The 15,893-nt window shown below is 35.4% G+C and overlaps 1 protein-coding gene across 2 annotated transcripts; it reads left to right on the top strand.

Moving 5' to 3' along the window:
* Positions 1–601: 601 nt before the first annotated feature.
* Positions 602–15,197, top strand: STXBP3 (syntaxin binding protein 3). Of its 2 annotated transcripts, XM_026043835.1 has the most exons (20): positions 623–647; positions 1,194–1,243; positions 2,555–2,636; positions 3,624–3,700; positions 4,261–4,339; positions 5,442–5,542; positions 6,008–6,162; positions 6,412–6,502; positions 7,161–7,285; positions 8,338–8,442; positions 8,822–8,879; positions 9,051–9,116; positions 9,747–9,827; positions 10,574–10,712; positions 11,254–11,360; positions 11,807–11,905; positions 12,437–12,522; positions 14,061–14,239; positions 14,828–14,898; positions 14,994–15,197. In XM_026043835.1, the coding sequence occupies exons 2-20, from the start codon at positions 1,208–1,210 to the stop codon at positions 15,033–15,035; spliced, it is 1,779 nt and encodes a 592-aa protein (XP_025899620.1). In that variant the 5' UTR covers positions 623–647; positions 1,194–1,207; the 3' UTR covers positions 15,036–15,197. The 2 variants fall into 2 exon arrangements, with proteins under 2 accessions (XP_025899619.1, XP_025899620.1); XM_026043834.1 differs by having other exon boundaries at positions 602–647; positions 14,091–14,239; positions 14,828–15,197.
* Positions 15,198–15,893: the final 696 nt, after the last annotated feature.

The following is a 15,893-nucleotide window of genomic DNA, read 5'->3' as shown; positions in this document are numbered from 1 at the left end:
GTACATAATGCTGATTTTTGTCAGGTTCTGAGTGCCGATTTTTCGGCTTCCTCCTCGCAATTCCTGTTTTGGCAGCAGAAACCTCTTTGGCGGTTCCCCCGGCAGTGCCTGCCGGCTCCCCCGTAGCAGCCTTCCCGATAATTTCGCACCACTAGTTAGGGTTTTGCGGATCTGCTCAAAAATGTGGGTTTTCTTGTTGGGGCACATCTTGGGGGGGGGGGGGGGGGCATTTATGGCTTCTTTATCATCTGCTGGTCACGTTGGATAACAAAAGTCAGGAATTGCCAGGCCTTGTAATTTTATGTATCTAAGTTTGTATGTATGTTTGTATGTATGTATGTATGTACTTGTTTATTTTAGCCTGATAGTGTAGGCTTCACCTGCCGTCTCTATCATCCACCTGTCGTCTCCGGTAATGCAACGCGGGCATTCCCCGGCCTCGTGGTTCATTTATTTTATTTATTTGCGCCCTTCGTTCCGTACGTGGGTGTTGACTCGAGCGAGGCGCTATCAGCGGGGCCAGGCGGCGGCCCCGGCCCCGGCCCCGGCAGCGCCGCGCCCCTGGGGAGCGGTTGGAGGCGGCGCGCGGCGGCGGCACAAGATGGCGGCGGCGGAGGCGCGCGGTCTGAGGCGGCTCGTGTGGCAGAGTGAGTGCGGGGCCCGCGCCCGGGGCCGGCCCGCTGGGCACGGGCCGAGCGGCGCCTTCCCGACGGTGGAAAACGAAGCCCCTCGCCAAAATAACCCGTTTTGGATGTAACGCGCTTTCCGTCGGGTCGTAGGTAGAGAGGAGTGTAAAGTTCGGCGAATGCCGATACGGGAGGGAAAAAAAAAGCTGAAAGCTAAATCAAATAGTAGCTTAACTTCTTTTTTTTTTTTTAATATATGTATTAACAGTCCACTTAGTTGACTGACAAAACAGAAACTAACTTAAATGTCTGTCAGTTATAGTTAGTTGAATATAGTCTTACGGAACTTTTTAATATCGGCACAAATGAAAAAATCACGAGTTAAAAATTCCCCTGAAATGGAGTCGGAGCAGTTTGTGATGAGAGATTCTCCAGGGGATATCTCCAGTTCGTGTCCTCCCTACCTAGCGTTTTGTAAGCAAACACCTAAGTGATTAACTTCCTGGGCTTTAGCAAGGCTTAGTTTCCTGTAATCGCTAAGGTGACTTTCTCTGTTTCTGGTTACAGAGCTAAAATCGTTAATGTTTGATGACTGCAAGAAAGAGGACGAATGGAAGGTACAGCTTTAGTTTTTAATATATATTTAATAATTTTGGAGCGGTGAGAAGGTGGGGGGGGGTCACTGAAACAGGTAGTCTTTATCCCAGAGTGTGTAAGTATCAAATAATAGGTGGTTAATGGCTGGTGGTTTTTGCTTACAGTTTTCTACTTCCCAAAGTAATGGGACTCATAGTTCTGTTCACTCATAATAGTAATGCGTCGTGAAAACAAAAATCGAAGAGTTAGCATAAGAAGAACAAATAGTTGTCCTAATTATTAGGAAATACATTTTTAGAAGGAATATAAAATATTTTTTCTATTTATCCGAATTTTTTTGAATAGTTCAGCTCTTATTCATTTCTCTAGAACTTAACATTACCACTTTAATTTCAGAAGTGGTCAGTGTATAATTATACTGCTGTAAGATGTAAGTGTATGTATTTTACAGCATGATGCTTGTTGGTGGCATTAGCCTAGAGCCTTTCTTGTCAAAACATGTCTGTACTCTGTGATACATCAGCAGTAGTGAAAATAATATAAAACTATGTCTGGAGTGGCCTTGAGGAAGGTCTTCTTATCCAGAACTGAAGCAATTTACTTTTGCTCCTCTTCAGGAGGAAAGGAGAACAAATTTTTTTTTTTTTTTTTTTTGGTTGAATTTGTGTTTGCAGTGTGTCATTTTATTTTTCTGTTTAAACAGAATAATTCCAATTACTTTGCTAGGATTAAAAAAAAAAGATGTGATAATTTTTGTTGAGCTCTCATGAACTGCAGAGATGAGAAAGTATTTACGTTGTTGTACAAAATACCAATGGAATTTTATTTTTGATTCTAAGTTTTCATACTTAGAAACTATTAGAGGAGAAGTAGGTAGCTCAGAGATGAGGAAATCTGAGAGCCTTAACACTGCATGAGCCTCTCCTGAGAGAAATGATAATTCCTGAAATATATGGGGAATGGGAAGAGCTACTTAAGCTGTATGACAGCTTTGAGATAAGAACAAATAAATTTAAGTAAACCAAAGGATAACTGTAGTCAGGAATCAGAAAATTTCAATCAATGTGGAATTCTTCAAACTTGTTCTATTAGGAATAGTGGGGACAAGCTACCTATTTGAAATGGTCTGTCTCTTGAAATTCTCCAAGTAGGGAGCTGTCTTCTGATGCTAACTGGGATTCTTTTCCTGCAACTTGATATACGCAAGTGAGAGAAAGATGCAGAGTAATAAAGTGGCCTTCAGCTTCAGTTTTTCTTGGAAAATTGTTAAGGAAATGACATGCTTTTACTCTAATTGATTATTTAATCTTTTTTTTTATTTTTATATTTAGATAATTGTTTTAGATGATTACACTACTAAATTACTATCACTGTGCTGTAAAATGAGTGATTTGCTGGGAGAGGGTATCACAGGTAAGCCTAACTTTTTTCTTTTTTAATGTACTTTTAATATATAAACAGATGACAATATCATGAAAAGAAAAGGGTGAAGAATGATACATTTGCAAGAAATCTTAATGTGATTAATGCAGACAAGGAAGCATGTGATACTAGACAATCAGATTCCTGATTTATATAATAATTAATCAGTTATAATTTTTTGAATAAAAATGTAATGGAAATGCTTGAATTAAAAATCTGTTCTGTGTAGCAGTTATGAGATTTTTTTTCTATCTTATTCCCAGAGATTGCTTTTTAAAAATATTTTTTACTTATCTTCCTTGTCCCTCAAAATTACTAAACAACATGAATTTGTCTGTTATCAGTTTAGTGTCCTGCAACAGAGCCCCACAAAATTCTTGTGTAATGGCTTTAATAAAGAGAGGAACAGAGCTGAGTGATACTGTTGATTTGTTGAAAATGTCCAATTTGTGTGTACAATTATGTTGAAACAGAATAAGCCTGTAGGAAGAGCTCAAACAAAGCACAGAAGTGGCTAATGGCCAAACTGTTGCTCTTGTTAGTTTAATTTCCGCTTTTCTTCAACCTGCTGCAAAAAGATGATTCTTACCATAGCAATTCTCTTGCAGTGTTTTTCATACTGCCCCCCTTATTTTGAGCATCATTTTTTGTCCTACCAGTTTTTGTGTGATTAAACTTTTTGTAGTATAGGAAAATTTGTTCCTGAAATTGAGTCAACCTAGGACTAGAGGTTCTAGACGGCCTAAGGTAACTAGTCTGTGTTTAGAACAATAGTTGAAAGCATCCAGGCTCTCTAGGCAAAAGACAGGTCCTGACCATTAATTTTGTAGACATCTTGATTGGCCTAATTTTTTCTGGTGTGTGTGTGTGTGTGTATATGTGTGTATGTGTGTATATAAATATATATATATATATGGTGTTTTTCTTGCACATTTGCAAAACTCTTCATAATAAAATCTGATATTTCTTACTTTGTAGTTGTGGAGGACATAAATAAAAACCGTGAGCCAGCCCCATACATGAAAGCAGTTTATTTCATAACTCCAACCAAAAAGGTTAGTAATTTTAAGGAAGTACAAAAAAATCCTTCAGACTGAAAGAAAAGACACTTTTTTGAATATTTATGTACTCTGCACTTGCAGTATTTAATTTTTGCATTATGTAACCCTTTAATGCTTAGCTTTCTGTAAGGCAAAGGGCAATGCCAGCGTGTTGCTAGCATGGATCTTTTGATCAATGGAGGTACTGTTTTATTGCTTGCATAGTGATTAGTTTAATGAAAATAATGTTGCACTGCATAGTAAAACAGAATATTGACACATGCTTGTTTTTTGCAACATTCTTCCCTGAGAGGTGCCATTCAAAGTAAAAGAAATTACTGCTACTGTCAAATAGTTTTCAAGAGAAAAAATCCCCACTTTTGACCTTTTGCAGTTGCTTATTGCCCTTGGTCTGGATTTCTGTGTTTTCTGTTTCAGTGAGAATTCTTTTATGTATTGATTTGTAGCATTTCTGAGTTGTACTGGTTAATTAAAACAAGGATTCTAAGGTATAGGAGAGAAGCTTGTCTGGTGTATTATGGGAGGCAGAATAATGTTATTTTTTCCTCTTTAAGTCTGTAGATGGACTTATTGGTGACTTCATCAGTAAATCATCTCGCAGATACAGAGCAGCATACGTCTACTTCACTGACTGTAAGTCTTTGTGTTGCTGTTTGATGCCTCTGTGTATGCCAATAAGTGTTTTTGTCTTGCTGCGTAGAATTAAGTGCATCAATGTTTTGCTTTTTTCAGAGAGGGTTTTCAGACTTAATTCATTCATGTTGCAGGGTTGTGTACGTACCAGAAGCATCTCAAGGTGCTGTGTGACAGTGGTCAGTTCTTTCGTACTTACTGAACAATGATGGTCTTCCCTTGCCTCAGCTTTTAATTTAGGCAGTCTAGTTTTGTTTAAAAGATGACCTAGTAATTTAGTGTGTCAGAGAGTACAGAAGAAAGCAATTCAAGTGAAACTCCGTATCTCAGCAAAATTCTATGTAAAAATATAAATGCATCTGGCATTTCTGAAAGAACAGTGGTTTTTAATGGATTGTTTTGTGTAGTTATTTAAGACTTGCGATCCAGCCTTTTTCTCGTTACCTAGAGTGAGAAAGAGTATGGTGTTTACTTAGCTGTTGCATGAATGATGTAAACTGCAAAGCATTTGCAATTAGAGTAAATGAGGGCTAATCTGACTGCATGTACTTCTGCTGTCAGCATGACTTTAGTGGCAAGAAAAGGAAAAAAGTGCATGTCACTGAACATGGAGACTGAATTGTGGCAGTACACTATTGTGGTCTACACTATTTCCTCTAATATTCCTGTAGTATGGGTATGTTTTCTTATTCTTGTATGAAAATAGAGAATGTAAATCTTCTCTTTGCCATTGTGAAATCAATATCCTTTGTCACTGCAAATCCCTTTTAAGTATTCTACAATGTCACCTGAAAAAAGCAAAGGAAATTATCAGGAGTGCTTCTCTTAAAAAGAGACCTTAAACTCATCATGTTGATTATACTTCCACTTTGGTAAAGTTTGACACCTTTTATGTTACTGTTAACTCTCTTAAATCCTTTCTGAATTCAGAAAGTAAACTGGAATTAAATGAAGTAGAAAAGTGGGATACGTTTCATAGGAGAGCTGAGATCACAATTTCAAGCAGCAGAGGAGTCCTCTACTGAGTTAAGTAATAGTTGGTGTGCACACAAATGATTTATAGCTTAAAATCTTTTTTTTTTTTTTTTTTTTTTCCCCGTAGCTTGTCCTGACCATCTTTTCAATAAAATTAAGTCTTCTTGCTCAAAATCAATAAGGAGATGCAAGGAAATCAGCATTTCCTTCTTTCCATCTGAGTCTCAGGTAAATTTCATTCTTTATCCTGATTGCAGAAAATAGCTTGAAGTTCTATTTCCATGTGATGTTGACTTACTAGAGAACAATTTTAGAAGATAGGACTTGTTCTTTGCTTAGGTTTTGTTTTGCCTTTTTTTTTCCCTGCCAGATAGTGTACAAGGTCTGTTGCCACTTTTGCATATCTTCAGTGCTTGCCAGTATTTTTCAGATGAAAGGACGTATTGTTAGTATTTGATCTCTTCTTAAGACTCAGAGTCAGTTGCTGGGTAGAACCTTTTTTAGCAGAGAGAATAGAGATTCTTGTCTTCAGTAAGCAGTAAAATTTGTTATCGCTTATGTGGAAGTATATATATATATATATATATATAATTACATTGTGCAGTTTGAAAGTAGCAACCATTTCTCACACAAAATATGTTGGAAATGTAGAACCTGAGCCATTTTTTTTTTTCTTGGTTGTACTTCACATAGGTATTTACTCTCAATGTCCCAGATGCCTTCTATCGCTGTTATAGTCCAACTATGCAAAAGACAAAGGATAAAGCTTCTGTGATGGAAGTTATGGCTGAACAAATCGTTACTTTATGTGCCACTTTAGATGAGAATCCTGGAGTACGATATAAAAGGTGGGATGAAAATAGGTTTGTAGTAGTATAGCCAGATCACTCTTATATATCTAGTGGCAGCGATGCTCTGCTGAAGTAGTAGTCTCATGAAAAAAGACTCAAGACTAGATGATGGTCCTAGATTTAAGTGTGTCTTCCCCCCTATCTGAATGAGAATTTTACATGCTGGATCATTAGAGAGTTTTAAAGGCAGTATTTTAATTTGGAGTTAAGAAATTAACATTTTTTTTCGGTTTCCTTTTCCCTCAGCAACCCATTGGATAATGCCAGCAAACTTGCACAGCTTGTTGAAAAAGGTCTTGAAAACTACTATAAAACTGATGAGAGAAGCCAAATAAAGGTAGACCTTGAATTCATGTGCTTGTTTAGTTTTTAAGTGTAATTTTTTGTGCATGCTTTGACAGCAGCTACTGTAAAAATAGGCTTTATTTATTTTTAAACAAACGTATCTGTCCTTCAGCTATTTTTTTTGTGTAAAGATAGCTTGGAAGAGGTAGTAACTTGTACAGGATATCTATATTAAACCAAATATAATTTGTATGTAAGATACCAAACAAACTAATTTGTAGTTGTAATATGGCACTTTATAGGAGGTGATGCAGAACTGATAAAATGTGCAATCTCTGCTTTAATTTTACTTCTCTTTGGGCTTTGTGTAAAATGGACTTCACTGCAGAGCTGAAATGCCTTCCATGAAGGAATTGATTCTCTCTGAGCAGAAATATGACACAAACTGTAGCACAGTTAACACTTCACTCCTCTAAGTACATGCGTGTAGCTCAAGTTATCACCAGTTTGCTAAACCTTAAAATGAAAACATTCTACTGAGTGTTTGCAGATCATAGTGCATAGTTTATTCTGTAGTGCAGTGTAAATAATGCAATCTGAAATACAAATATTTTCATATTTGAGAGATGAGAAGTAAGGGATGACCCTAAGCATCCCTAAGGTTTTTTTTAAAAAAATCCTGCAACTGAACCGACTTTTTTTTTTTTTAGGGAAAAACCCACTCTCAACTAATAATAATTGATCGTGGTTTTGACCCAGTATCAACTGTACTTCATGAGCTCACTTTCCAAGCAATGGCATATGATCTACTGCCTATTGAAAATAATATTTACAAGCAAGTATTACTTTTTTCCTTTATAAACACTTTATTTGATTAGAAAAGCTATAGAATATTTAAGGTGAACTGCACCAAAAGTATCTTTTTAAGTGCTAATATTATGTAGGGATTTGCTTCAGTTATTTTTAGTCTTGGCTTTTGTATTTTTTTTCTTCCTATTAACTTTCTCATTTAGTTGAGAGTGGGTAGGATCCAGTTAGCATTTTTGCTAAGCTTGATTCTGACAAGATGCTCAGTTTATTGATTTCTGTGCAAGTAAATCTCACTTCTTTAACCAAGTTTTTGCTAAACTTGAAGCAAAACCTTTCTAGTGCACATTCAGATTCTTAACTTTTTCCTTTTCATATTCTCAACCTTCTTAGCTTATCCAGGCAAACAAGATGACCAGTAATGTAAGTATCATCTTGGAGGAAAAGCTCAAAACTCTCCCTCTCAGGAATGCTCACTTTAATAGCTATACTCATCTGATTTGTGATGCCATTTTGCTATTTACATACATGCTATTTATATACATCACATAAATGTATATCCCATTTGGATCAGAGTGATGTACTTCTCCTTTTGATTTATTCTGACTGTAAAGATTTTTGGTAAGAGTTTATTTTCTGATAACCCACTCCAGCAAATGATACCATGAGGCGTAGATGGCTCATTATTAAGTTCAATAACAAAGAATGTCTTTGTTAAGTGTAGGAACTACTTGAATGTTAACATAATATGTAGAATTCCGTGAAAGGTAAAGTTTGCTGGTTCTGAAACCAGTCTAGTGGACTGGGTTTTAACTTTCAAAATTAATCCTTTCTGTATTCTGAACTCTCTGTGTAGTTAGCGTGGAAGTGTTTGTTAGTGTGTGTAGCATGTAATTCTTAATATATAAACTATTGTGTCTATCCAGCAATACTTCATTTATGCATGAAAGCCTGTGTGTGTTACTGGCATTACCATGCATGGTAGCAAATATGCGTGTTCACGCCATTAGTATGTAACGAATCATGTTAAATTGTTAGAAAGTTTAAAAAAAAAGTCAATCTGAATTTTCTTTTTGGAAGATACAAAACAGATGGACTTGCTGGGAAGGAAAAGGAGGCATTTCTGGAGGAAGATGATGAACTGTGGATGAAGATGCGACACAAACATATTGCTGATGTGATAGAGTATGTGAATAAATATAAAAATTATTTAAAAATGGAAATTATGGAAGTTTCTGTTAGAGGGGGTGTGCTTGACTATTGAGAAGGTAAAATACAGAAGGTGGTTTGTATAGGCTATATCCTGTTCAATAAACAATGTTAGCAAGAAAACATACTTTGAAAAATACATTTCACGTTTTCTAAATCCAGCAATTGTTATGTGAAAAGTTGCTGCCTGAATCGACGTCATGCAAATATAATTTAAAAAACAGATAGAACATTTCTCAAGTGAAGCTTTTGTTTTCATTGAGAGTCTCTTGTTGCTTAGCTTCTCTAAAAGAGAAAAAATAACAACTGTGGTGCTGTTGCATTTAATTGCTTTCTTTTGTTTCTTCCTTGTCAGGGAAATACCAAAACTTCTGAAAGAAATTTCAGCAAAAAAAAAGGCAACAGAAGGAAAAGTAAGTTGTTTGTTATTTTTCTTAGTAACTCAACTGTGTTTATACTGGTTTAGATGTATAGTTCATGCACTGAAGTTCATCTGAATGATAATATTTGGAAAACGTGAACTTCGAAAGAGAGATGCTGAATATCTAAAACAAAACTATTTTAACTGTATCATTCCTTCACAGGTAACAATAGCAAGTCTGACTGAGTTAATGAAAAAGATGCCAGAATTCCATAAACAGATTAGTCAGGTACGGACCATTTTGTAAATACTACTTAACTGTCAGTCATCTCTACACTATAATTTTACTCTGGGTGTTGTTATTCTATCACTTCCTTACTGAATATGCTATGTAACTTTTCTCCAAATGGATATGCTTACCCACTGTAGCAAGAAGCAAGAAGTTTTTTGGTGCTTCTTTTTAATAGATATAAAATGCTTAATTCTTTAAGTATTTCATGCACTTTGAGGATTGTAGATACAAAAACAGGTTATTTTGAGGCTTCTATGCTTTAGCTCACAAATATTTTGGTATGCCTGAGTGGTAGCAGTTGAAAGCAGTCGTTTTTCACTGCTTTATCGTTAAGCTGGTGTTTTTATACAAGGCAATTTATTCTATTTGCCTAGTCTATTCCAAGTGGTATAAGGTTCTAAAATGCTCTTACTGCAAGATGTGAAATTCACTTCCTTCCTCCCACCCTCCAAATGCTGATCTTTAAGTGAGGGATGAAACACAGAAAGTGCACGAAGGCACTCAAGGACTGTGGAAGAACTGTTATTACTGTGGTTTTTAACTGGTAAAAGTCATTGCTTTGTGCTTATGCAGTGGCTTGCAGAAATAATAAGCAAGTTTATTCACCCTGCGATTTTTGTCTTCTAGCAAGTTGTTCATCTTAACATAGCAGAAGATTGCATGCGCAAGTTTAAATCTAATGTAGAAAGCCTTTGCAAAAGTGAACAGGTATGTTGAGAAAAAAAAATACCATAAATTTCACTTTGCAGGAACAGATATTTTTAACCAAACTAGAGTGTCTGTCACTTTTGAAGTAATAATACTGACAGTAAAGGAGATGTTTCAGTTTTGATATTCACCTTTGAATTCAGCTGATTTGTATAAAGATCATCTTACTGTTTTTGTCCTTCAAATCTCCTAGGAGGTTGTCTTAAGTCCTCCAGAAGAAAGCTGTTTCAGAAGGTCTGGGAAAAGAATCTGTTAAGAGAGGCAATTGTACTCAGATCTCAATTAAAAAGTATAGATTAATATGAATTCTAGGAGATGTGACTAGAGAATGAGAATGTAATATCTTGAGACTGTAAGAGATGAAATAAGAGAAGTCTTTCATGCTGTGCTGAGTTTGCTTTGTATGTAAGCTGTTGACATCTTTGTTGTGCATGTGCAGTACACTTTTGATAGTCTTATTAATGAGAAATTGATAGTTCTGTTAGGCAGAACTATATTCTAGGAAATTTTCTAACTTCCAGTATAAAATGCATCTAACTGTTCTAAGTATTTATAAGTGTTATAGCATTGTCATAACTATCGCTGTTGAAAACAGTTATGACGAAGGCTTTTGGTAGTGACTTTAAATTCACACAGCTTGAATCTTTACTTAAACTTCAAAAAAAAAAGGGAACACAAATCAGTACTTTCAGTTCTTTTTTAATGATTGTTTACTAAAAGACATTATCAATTTGTTTTTAATTTAGGACTTGGCTGTTGGAACTGATGTAGAAGGTCAGAAAGTGAAAGACTCCATGAGAGTCCTCATTCCAGTTCTGCTCAACAAAAATCATGACAATTATGAGAAGATCAGAGCTATTCTCCTGTATATCTTTAGCTCAAATGGTATGAAAAAACACCTTGTTTTTTCTCAGTGTTGTGGATTTCATAATTCATGTTTTAGGACAGAGCCTAATGTTTTCAGTGAACTCCAACACCTGTATTAGGATTTATGACAAAATTTAAAAGAAGTACTGTCCAGCGTCTACAGAGTCTCTCAGATTTGTATTAAAGATAAGATCCATACCCTGTTTTAGCATCATCCCTGTTCTCACAATGCATGCAACAGCTTCAATTTTCTCATTTTCACCCTGTACCAAAGGTGATAAACTCTGTATTAACTGCATCCTAAAAAAGAAGTCAATATGGAAGAATTTGTACTAACAGAGGAGGAAATAAAAGAATTTGGATGTAAATAATGAATAGTCATATTAAGTTCAGTTGTCAAGAATGGTCCTTAATTTTTTTAAACTATGGCATTATGCTAAACTTAAAATAATAGCTAATTAAAAAGTCCTAGATTAGATAGTAACAATGCAGAATAAAAGGGATTAGTTTCTTTTATCATGTTGCAGAGTAACTGAATTATTTTTTCCTTACATTAAAGGAACAACCCAGGAGAACTTGGAGAAGCTGATCCAGAATGTAAAAATAGAAAGTGATAGTGATATGATAAGAAATTGGGAATACCTTGGCGTTCCTATTCTTTCTTCAGTAAGAAATACTGATTTTGTTTGTTTTATTTTGCTTTTCTAACGTGCGACTACTTGTCTAATTTCTTTTCCCAGTAATTCTGAGCAGTAATATCAGAATGTTTTTCTTGGAAACAGGAAATTACTATGAATTCTTGTTTTTATGATGTATCTAACTGTTAAATCCATTGAACAATTAACATGAATAATTTTCAGTGTAATATAACTGTAATGCTTTCTCTAAAATCCTCATACTGCCCTGAGTTATTTGCTTTTGGAAGTTCCAACTTCTTCAGTTCCTTGTATCTGAAATGATTATTTCTGCTGTATCTTGTACTCTACAGATGACCATACCTTAGTATGATTAGTTATTTCTTTATGGTTCCCCCTGTTTCTGCTCAACTGTGGAAACCAGTTATCCAAAAACATTCACGTATAATACATCTCTGGTTTCTTAAATCTCCTCAGTCTGCTTCTGAGCAATGTAAACACCCCAGAAGAGATCGCTCTTCAGAAGAAACATACCAACTTTCTAGGTGGACACCTGTTATAAAAGACATTATGGAGGTAAATTAGAGGAATTAATTAATTTGTGGGCAGAATGTAGAGATAAATGCAAGTAAGCTGTTGTATTAGATCTTTTGAAATTCCTTAATACTTGAGTTACTTTCATTAAATAGTTTAGTAGATTCTTAGTGTCTTTAATTGTCTGAAGGAATTTTGAGGGGATCCTGAATTCTCTTGTTAGGCATGTGGAGAAATGAAGTGTGTTGTGTCCGTTACAGATGAAAATGTACTAATGAAATCTAAACAATTAAATCGGTGTTATTCTTAGAGAAGAAAGAAAAATAAAAGGGCACGTGGCATGTGTCGTCAGTTCCTTAGGATGTAGAAAAGCCACTTGCAAAAAGGCAGCATTATGTGGTCCAGTGTCCTGCTGCATAGGAACACTGCATGCTTTTTGGGAAGGGACTTTCAAGTTTTTTCAAGAAATTACTCTCGCATTAGATTTTGGTTAGGCATCCTGACTAGGTTTGAAGACTTAGTGGTTTTAGGTCTCTATGACTGTTTGAAGTCAATCTTTCTTTGGCTCCACAGGATGCTATAGAAAAAAAACTAGATGCAGATGAATGGCCTTATTGTTCCCAGTGTCCTCCTACCTGGAATGGGTCAGGAGTAGTAAGGTAAACTATTTAATTCCTTGAAAAATAGCATACTCTTTCCTCAGCCTTTCTTTCTTATGCATTCTAAAATCTTACAAAAGTGTGCATACTGAGCAGTAAAATAATTTATTTAAGATAACATTAAAGTGCAGTTATTATGTGCAAGTATTTCAGTTAATCTACAGCATATTGAACTTGGGCGTTAATTTAGTAACTCTAGCTAGCTGTCAGTAAGTTCGGTTTAGGGTATCTTCCTCTTGTTTTTGAGTTAGGAATAACATTTCCAAAAAAAAAAAAAAAAAAAAAAAAGTAAACCATTGAACTGCTTAATGTAAAGCAGTTTTAGGAAGGCATTAATAGGTACTATAACTTGAGCAAAAACATTATTTAATATAATGTGGGTAGTGGCCCTCATTTTGGAGAATGAGTTCAGTAAGTTAGGTTCAGCCTCTGTAGGGCCTCTCATTGTTTAGTACTATGGTCCTGTTAGAAAATTGACCTCTGTTATCAAGGAATAGTTTCAATAAGTCCAGAAATACTAGAGATCATCAAAGAAATTTTCTGCTAATGTGGATGTCAAATTTTATGTTCTTTGTGCTCGCAGATTTGCTGAGTAGCACTGACAGGTAATTTTATTTTTCCTTATGCATATGAGAATGTCCTGTCTTCTGGTTCCTCCCTCCTAATCCCATTAATTTTGGACCTTGTGACCATTCTCTGCCAAGCTAACAGTGGGTTATGGCTTTTTGTAGTATTACTTAATTATGACACACCAGAAAGCAGGAAGTAAAATGTTTCTGTTGCAGGAAGACTGTAATATACACTATGACACTCATCAGATTCATGGGGAGAGAAATATCCCATGTAACCTAAACATGGAGGGTGCTCAAATTGGAATTTGTACCTTACTAAACAGAAGATAGAGCTAAGGACGCATGGCCATCAGTTCTGTTCCAGTGTTAAAATCAAACAAACAAGTCTGTTGATGTGCAGTTATTTTCCAGAGTGAATGTTACAGTACTTAATGCAAAGAAGCACATTTTAACCAGGCTCTTGTGTTGTAGTTTTTTGTTGTTTGTTTGTTTTTCAGGCAGGTTTTGTTTTTGTGTTTCAGGACTTTAATTTGAATCTGCAGTTACAATATATGCTAAAGAAAAAATTACTACATATATGTTGGGCATAGCAAATATAAAGGCCTTTATCTTTCGGGTCCTACTTATCTGAATCCTCTTTGGTAAAAGTCAAATACTTAGAGATTTTGTTCCACTGGGGGAAGTGGAAACCTAATATGTGGTGATCATCTGGCTCATACAAACATCTGTTGGGAAAAATGTCGCTTGAATTGGAGGTGTGCAGAATTAACCTCCTACATAGGAGTCATTTGTAGTGAGCTGTCTGTGCAACAAGGTTCCTGCTTTGTATTTATTTTACTCCTTGCAGTAACTCAGTAGTTCCTGTGTGATGGCACTTGTTTTCTGTATAATTCTTGTAACTAGCAATTTGTCTAACTCTTTTTAACTGCAGTTTTAACTGGTGAATAGCATCACAGGAGATTTTAGAAACCTTTTGTCTTATGAAACATTTTACAGTGCACGCCAGAAACCCAAAGCTAGTTACCAAGATGAGCGAAGAAATAGTACAAAACTGATTATATTTGTTATTGGAGGCATTACGTACTCTGAGATGCGATGTGCTTATGAAATTTCTCAAGCCAACAAGTCTTGTGAAGTTATTATTGGTAAGTTAGTCTTGGGAACGTGGAGGGTATGTAGCAGTTTGCCTGAAAACAGTATGGGGTCTAAAGGTGTGTGTGTATCTTTTCTTGTTCTTTTTTTTAATATAAGTGGGTTTTTTTTTTCTTTCCCTTATATTCCCTAGGTTAGTTCAGCAAGCTGATACTATACTGAACATATTTTGTGTGTGTTTAAACTATGCAGTTCACCTAAACTGACAAGATGCTTTATCTAGATTTTTTGTTTGTTTTCTCAACGAGAAATTAAGGACAGTAAAGATAATTCTGCTGAAAAATATAGAACAATTGCAATGATTTATGCCAGGGAAAAAAGGTACTCTTAAAGTATTTTCTGATATATAGCAAAAAGAATTAAGTGGATCCACATTACTTCATGTTGCAATGTTTTCACGCAAACTTTATCTACAATTGAACCTACTGCTATGGTTACTCTTGGTAGGAGCAGGAGAGTTTGTACTTTTCTATTTTACAGGTACAATAAAAATAACTGGCATGAAATTCTTGATTCCTAAGAAAGAATGTCTGGAAATTAAAAATATTAATTGCATGTCTGAAATTTTGTTCTGCTTACAGGTTCTACTCATATTTTGACAGCTAAAAGACTCCTGGATGAAGTAAAGAGCCTTAGTAAGCCAAAAGATAAGGTCTGCTTTAAGGATGAATAGAAATGGTGATATTTATAGTGTATTTAGAAAAGACAAACAGTATGTACATATTCTTACCGTATTAATTTTTCCAGATGCTCTACTGGAACACTGTGGTTTGGACTAATTTAATTTAAATTTGCTGCTTTTGGGGAAAATAGAAGGCACATAAAGAAAATAATCAGCACTTGTGTGTTTTACGTTGTATATCATATAGGCAATGTTACACTGTAAAGTGCGTTTGGAAGAGGGCATGTTCACCCCTAAGATTTATTATCTTGATTTTATTTATACTGTGGGGTGTTTTTTTTTTTTTTTTTTTTTTTTTTTTTTTGAGAACTGTGAAAGCTTTATATAACTGGAGAGTTTATTTCTTAAAAAATGCTGAAAAGGAAGTTTGTAAATAGAAGTTTGTGGTAAAACTATTTGACACAAGTGCAATGGCTCTAACTATAACACTTCTCTATGAAATGAATCACTGAAAAGAATCACTGAAAACTCTTTAAAGGTATGTCATCCTGTGGAAAAATCATGAAATGTAGTATTTTACATGCTTGGGAGATCAGAAGGAGGGGGTTTTCAAGTAGTGGTGGGTACAGTAGGAAGCTTGTGATGAAAGTATTAAGCAATCTAATTTCAATAAATAACTTCTGATAAAATGCTGAGAGTTTTGTGCACTGTAGTACACTTTATATTTAAGTACCTACAGGGGCTGCTGTTCAAGCTTTTCAGAAATAACTTTATAGACTTCCTTCTGACTGTCTGCATAGGTTTTCTGTCTTGAGAAATGGGTTACCTGTGAGTGGGTGGTATCATACTTGCTTCCATGTCCCTTTCAATATTTTACTCGGGGGGAAAATATTTGTTTGGTGATGGAGGGGTGGGTAAAAGGAGAACACAAAAGAGAAAGCAGTTGCGTCTTTGCAGTTGCTTGGTAATTAAAAACAAAATACAAGCAGAATTTACTGTTCTCTTCTACTGCAACTATTATGTAT

The sequence above is a fragment of the Nothoprocta perdicaria genome, unplaced genomic scaffold (assembly GCF_003342845.1).
Source record: "Nothoprocta perdicaria isolate Ctin4 unplaced genomic scaffold, notPer1 scaffold_34, whole genome shotgun sequence".
NCBI classification, from domain to species: Eukaryota; Metazoa; Chordata; class Aves; order Tinamiformes; family Tinamidae; genus Nothoprocta; species Nothoprocta perdicaria.
This window is presented reverse-complemented; position numbering and strand designations above follow the sequence as displayed.

Excerpts from the sequence above, each read along its gene's own strand:
- STXBP3 (XM_026043834.1), top strand. The coding sequence starts at position 602 with ATGGCGGCGGCGGAGGCGCGCGGTCTGAGGCGGCTCGTGTGGCAGA. Across the intron at positions 1,244-2,554 it reads AGAAAGAGGACGAATGGAAG|ATAATTGTTTTAGATGATTA; the intron begins GTACAGCTTTAG and ends TTTTATATTTAG. Across the intron at positions 5,543-6,007 it reads TCTTTCCATCTGAGTCTCAG|GTATTTACTCTCAATGTCCC; the intron begins GTAAATTTCATT and ends TACTTCACATAG.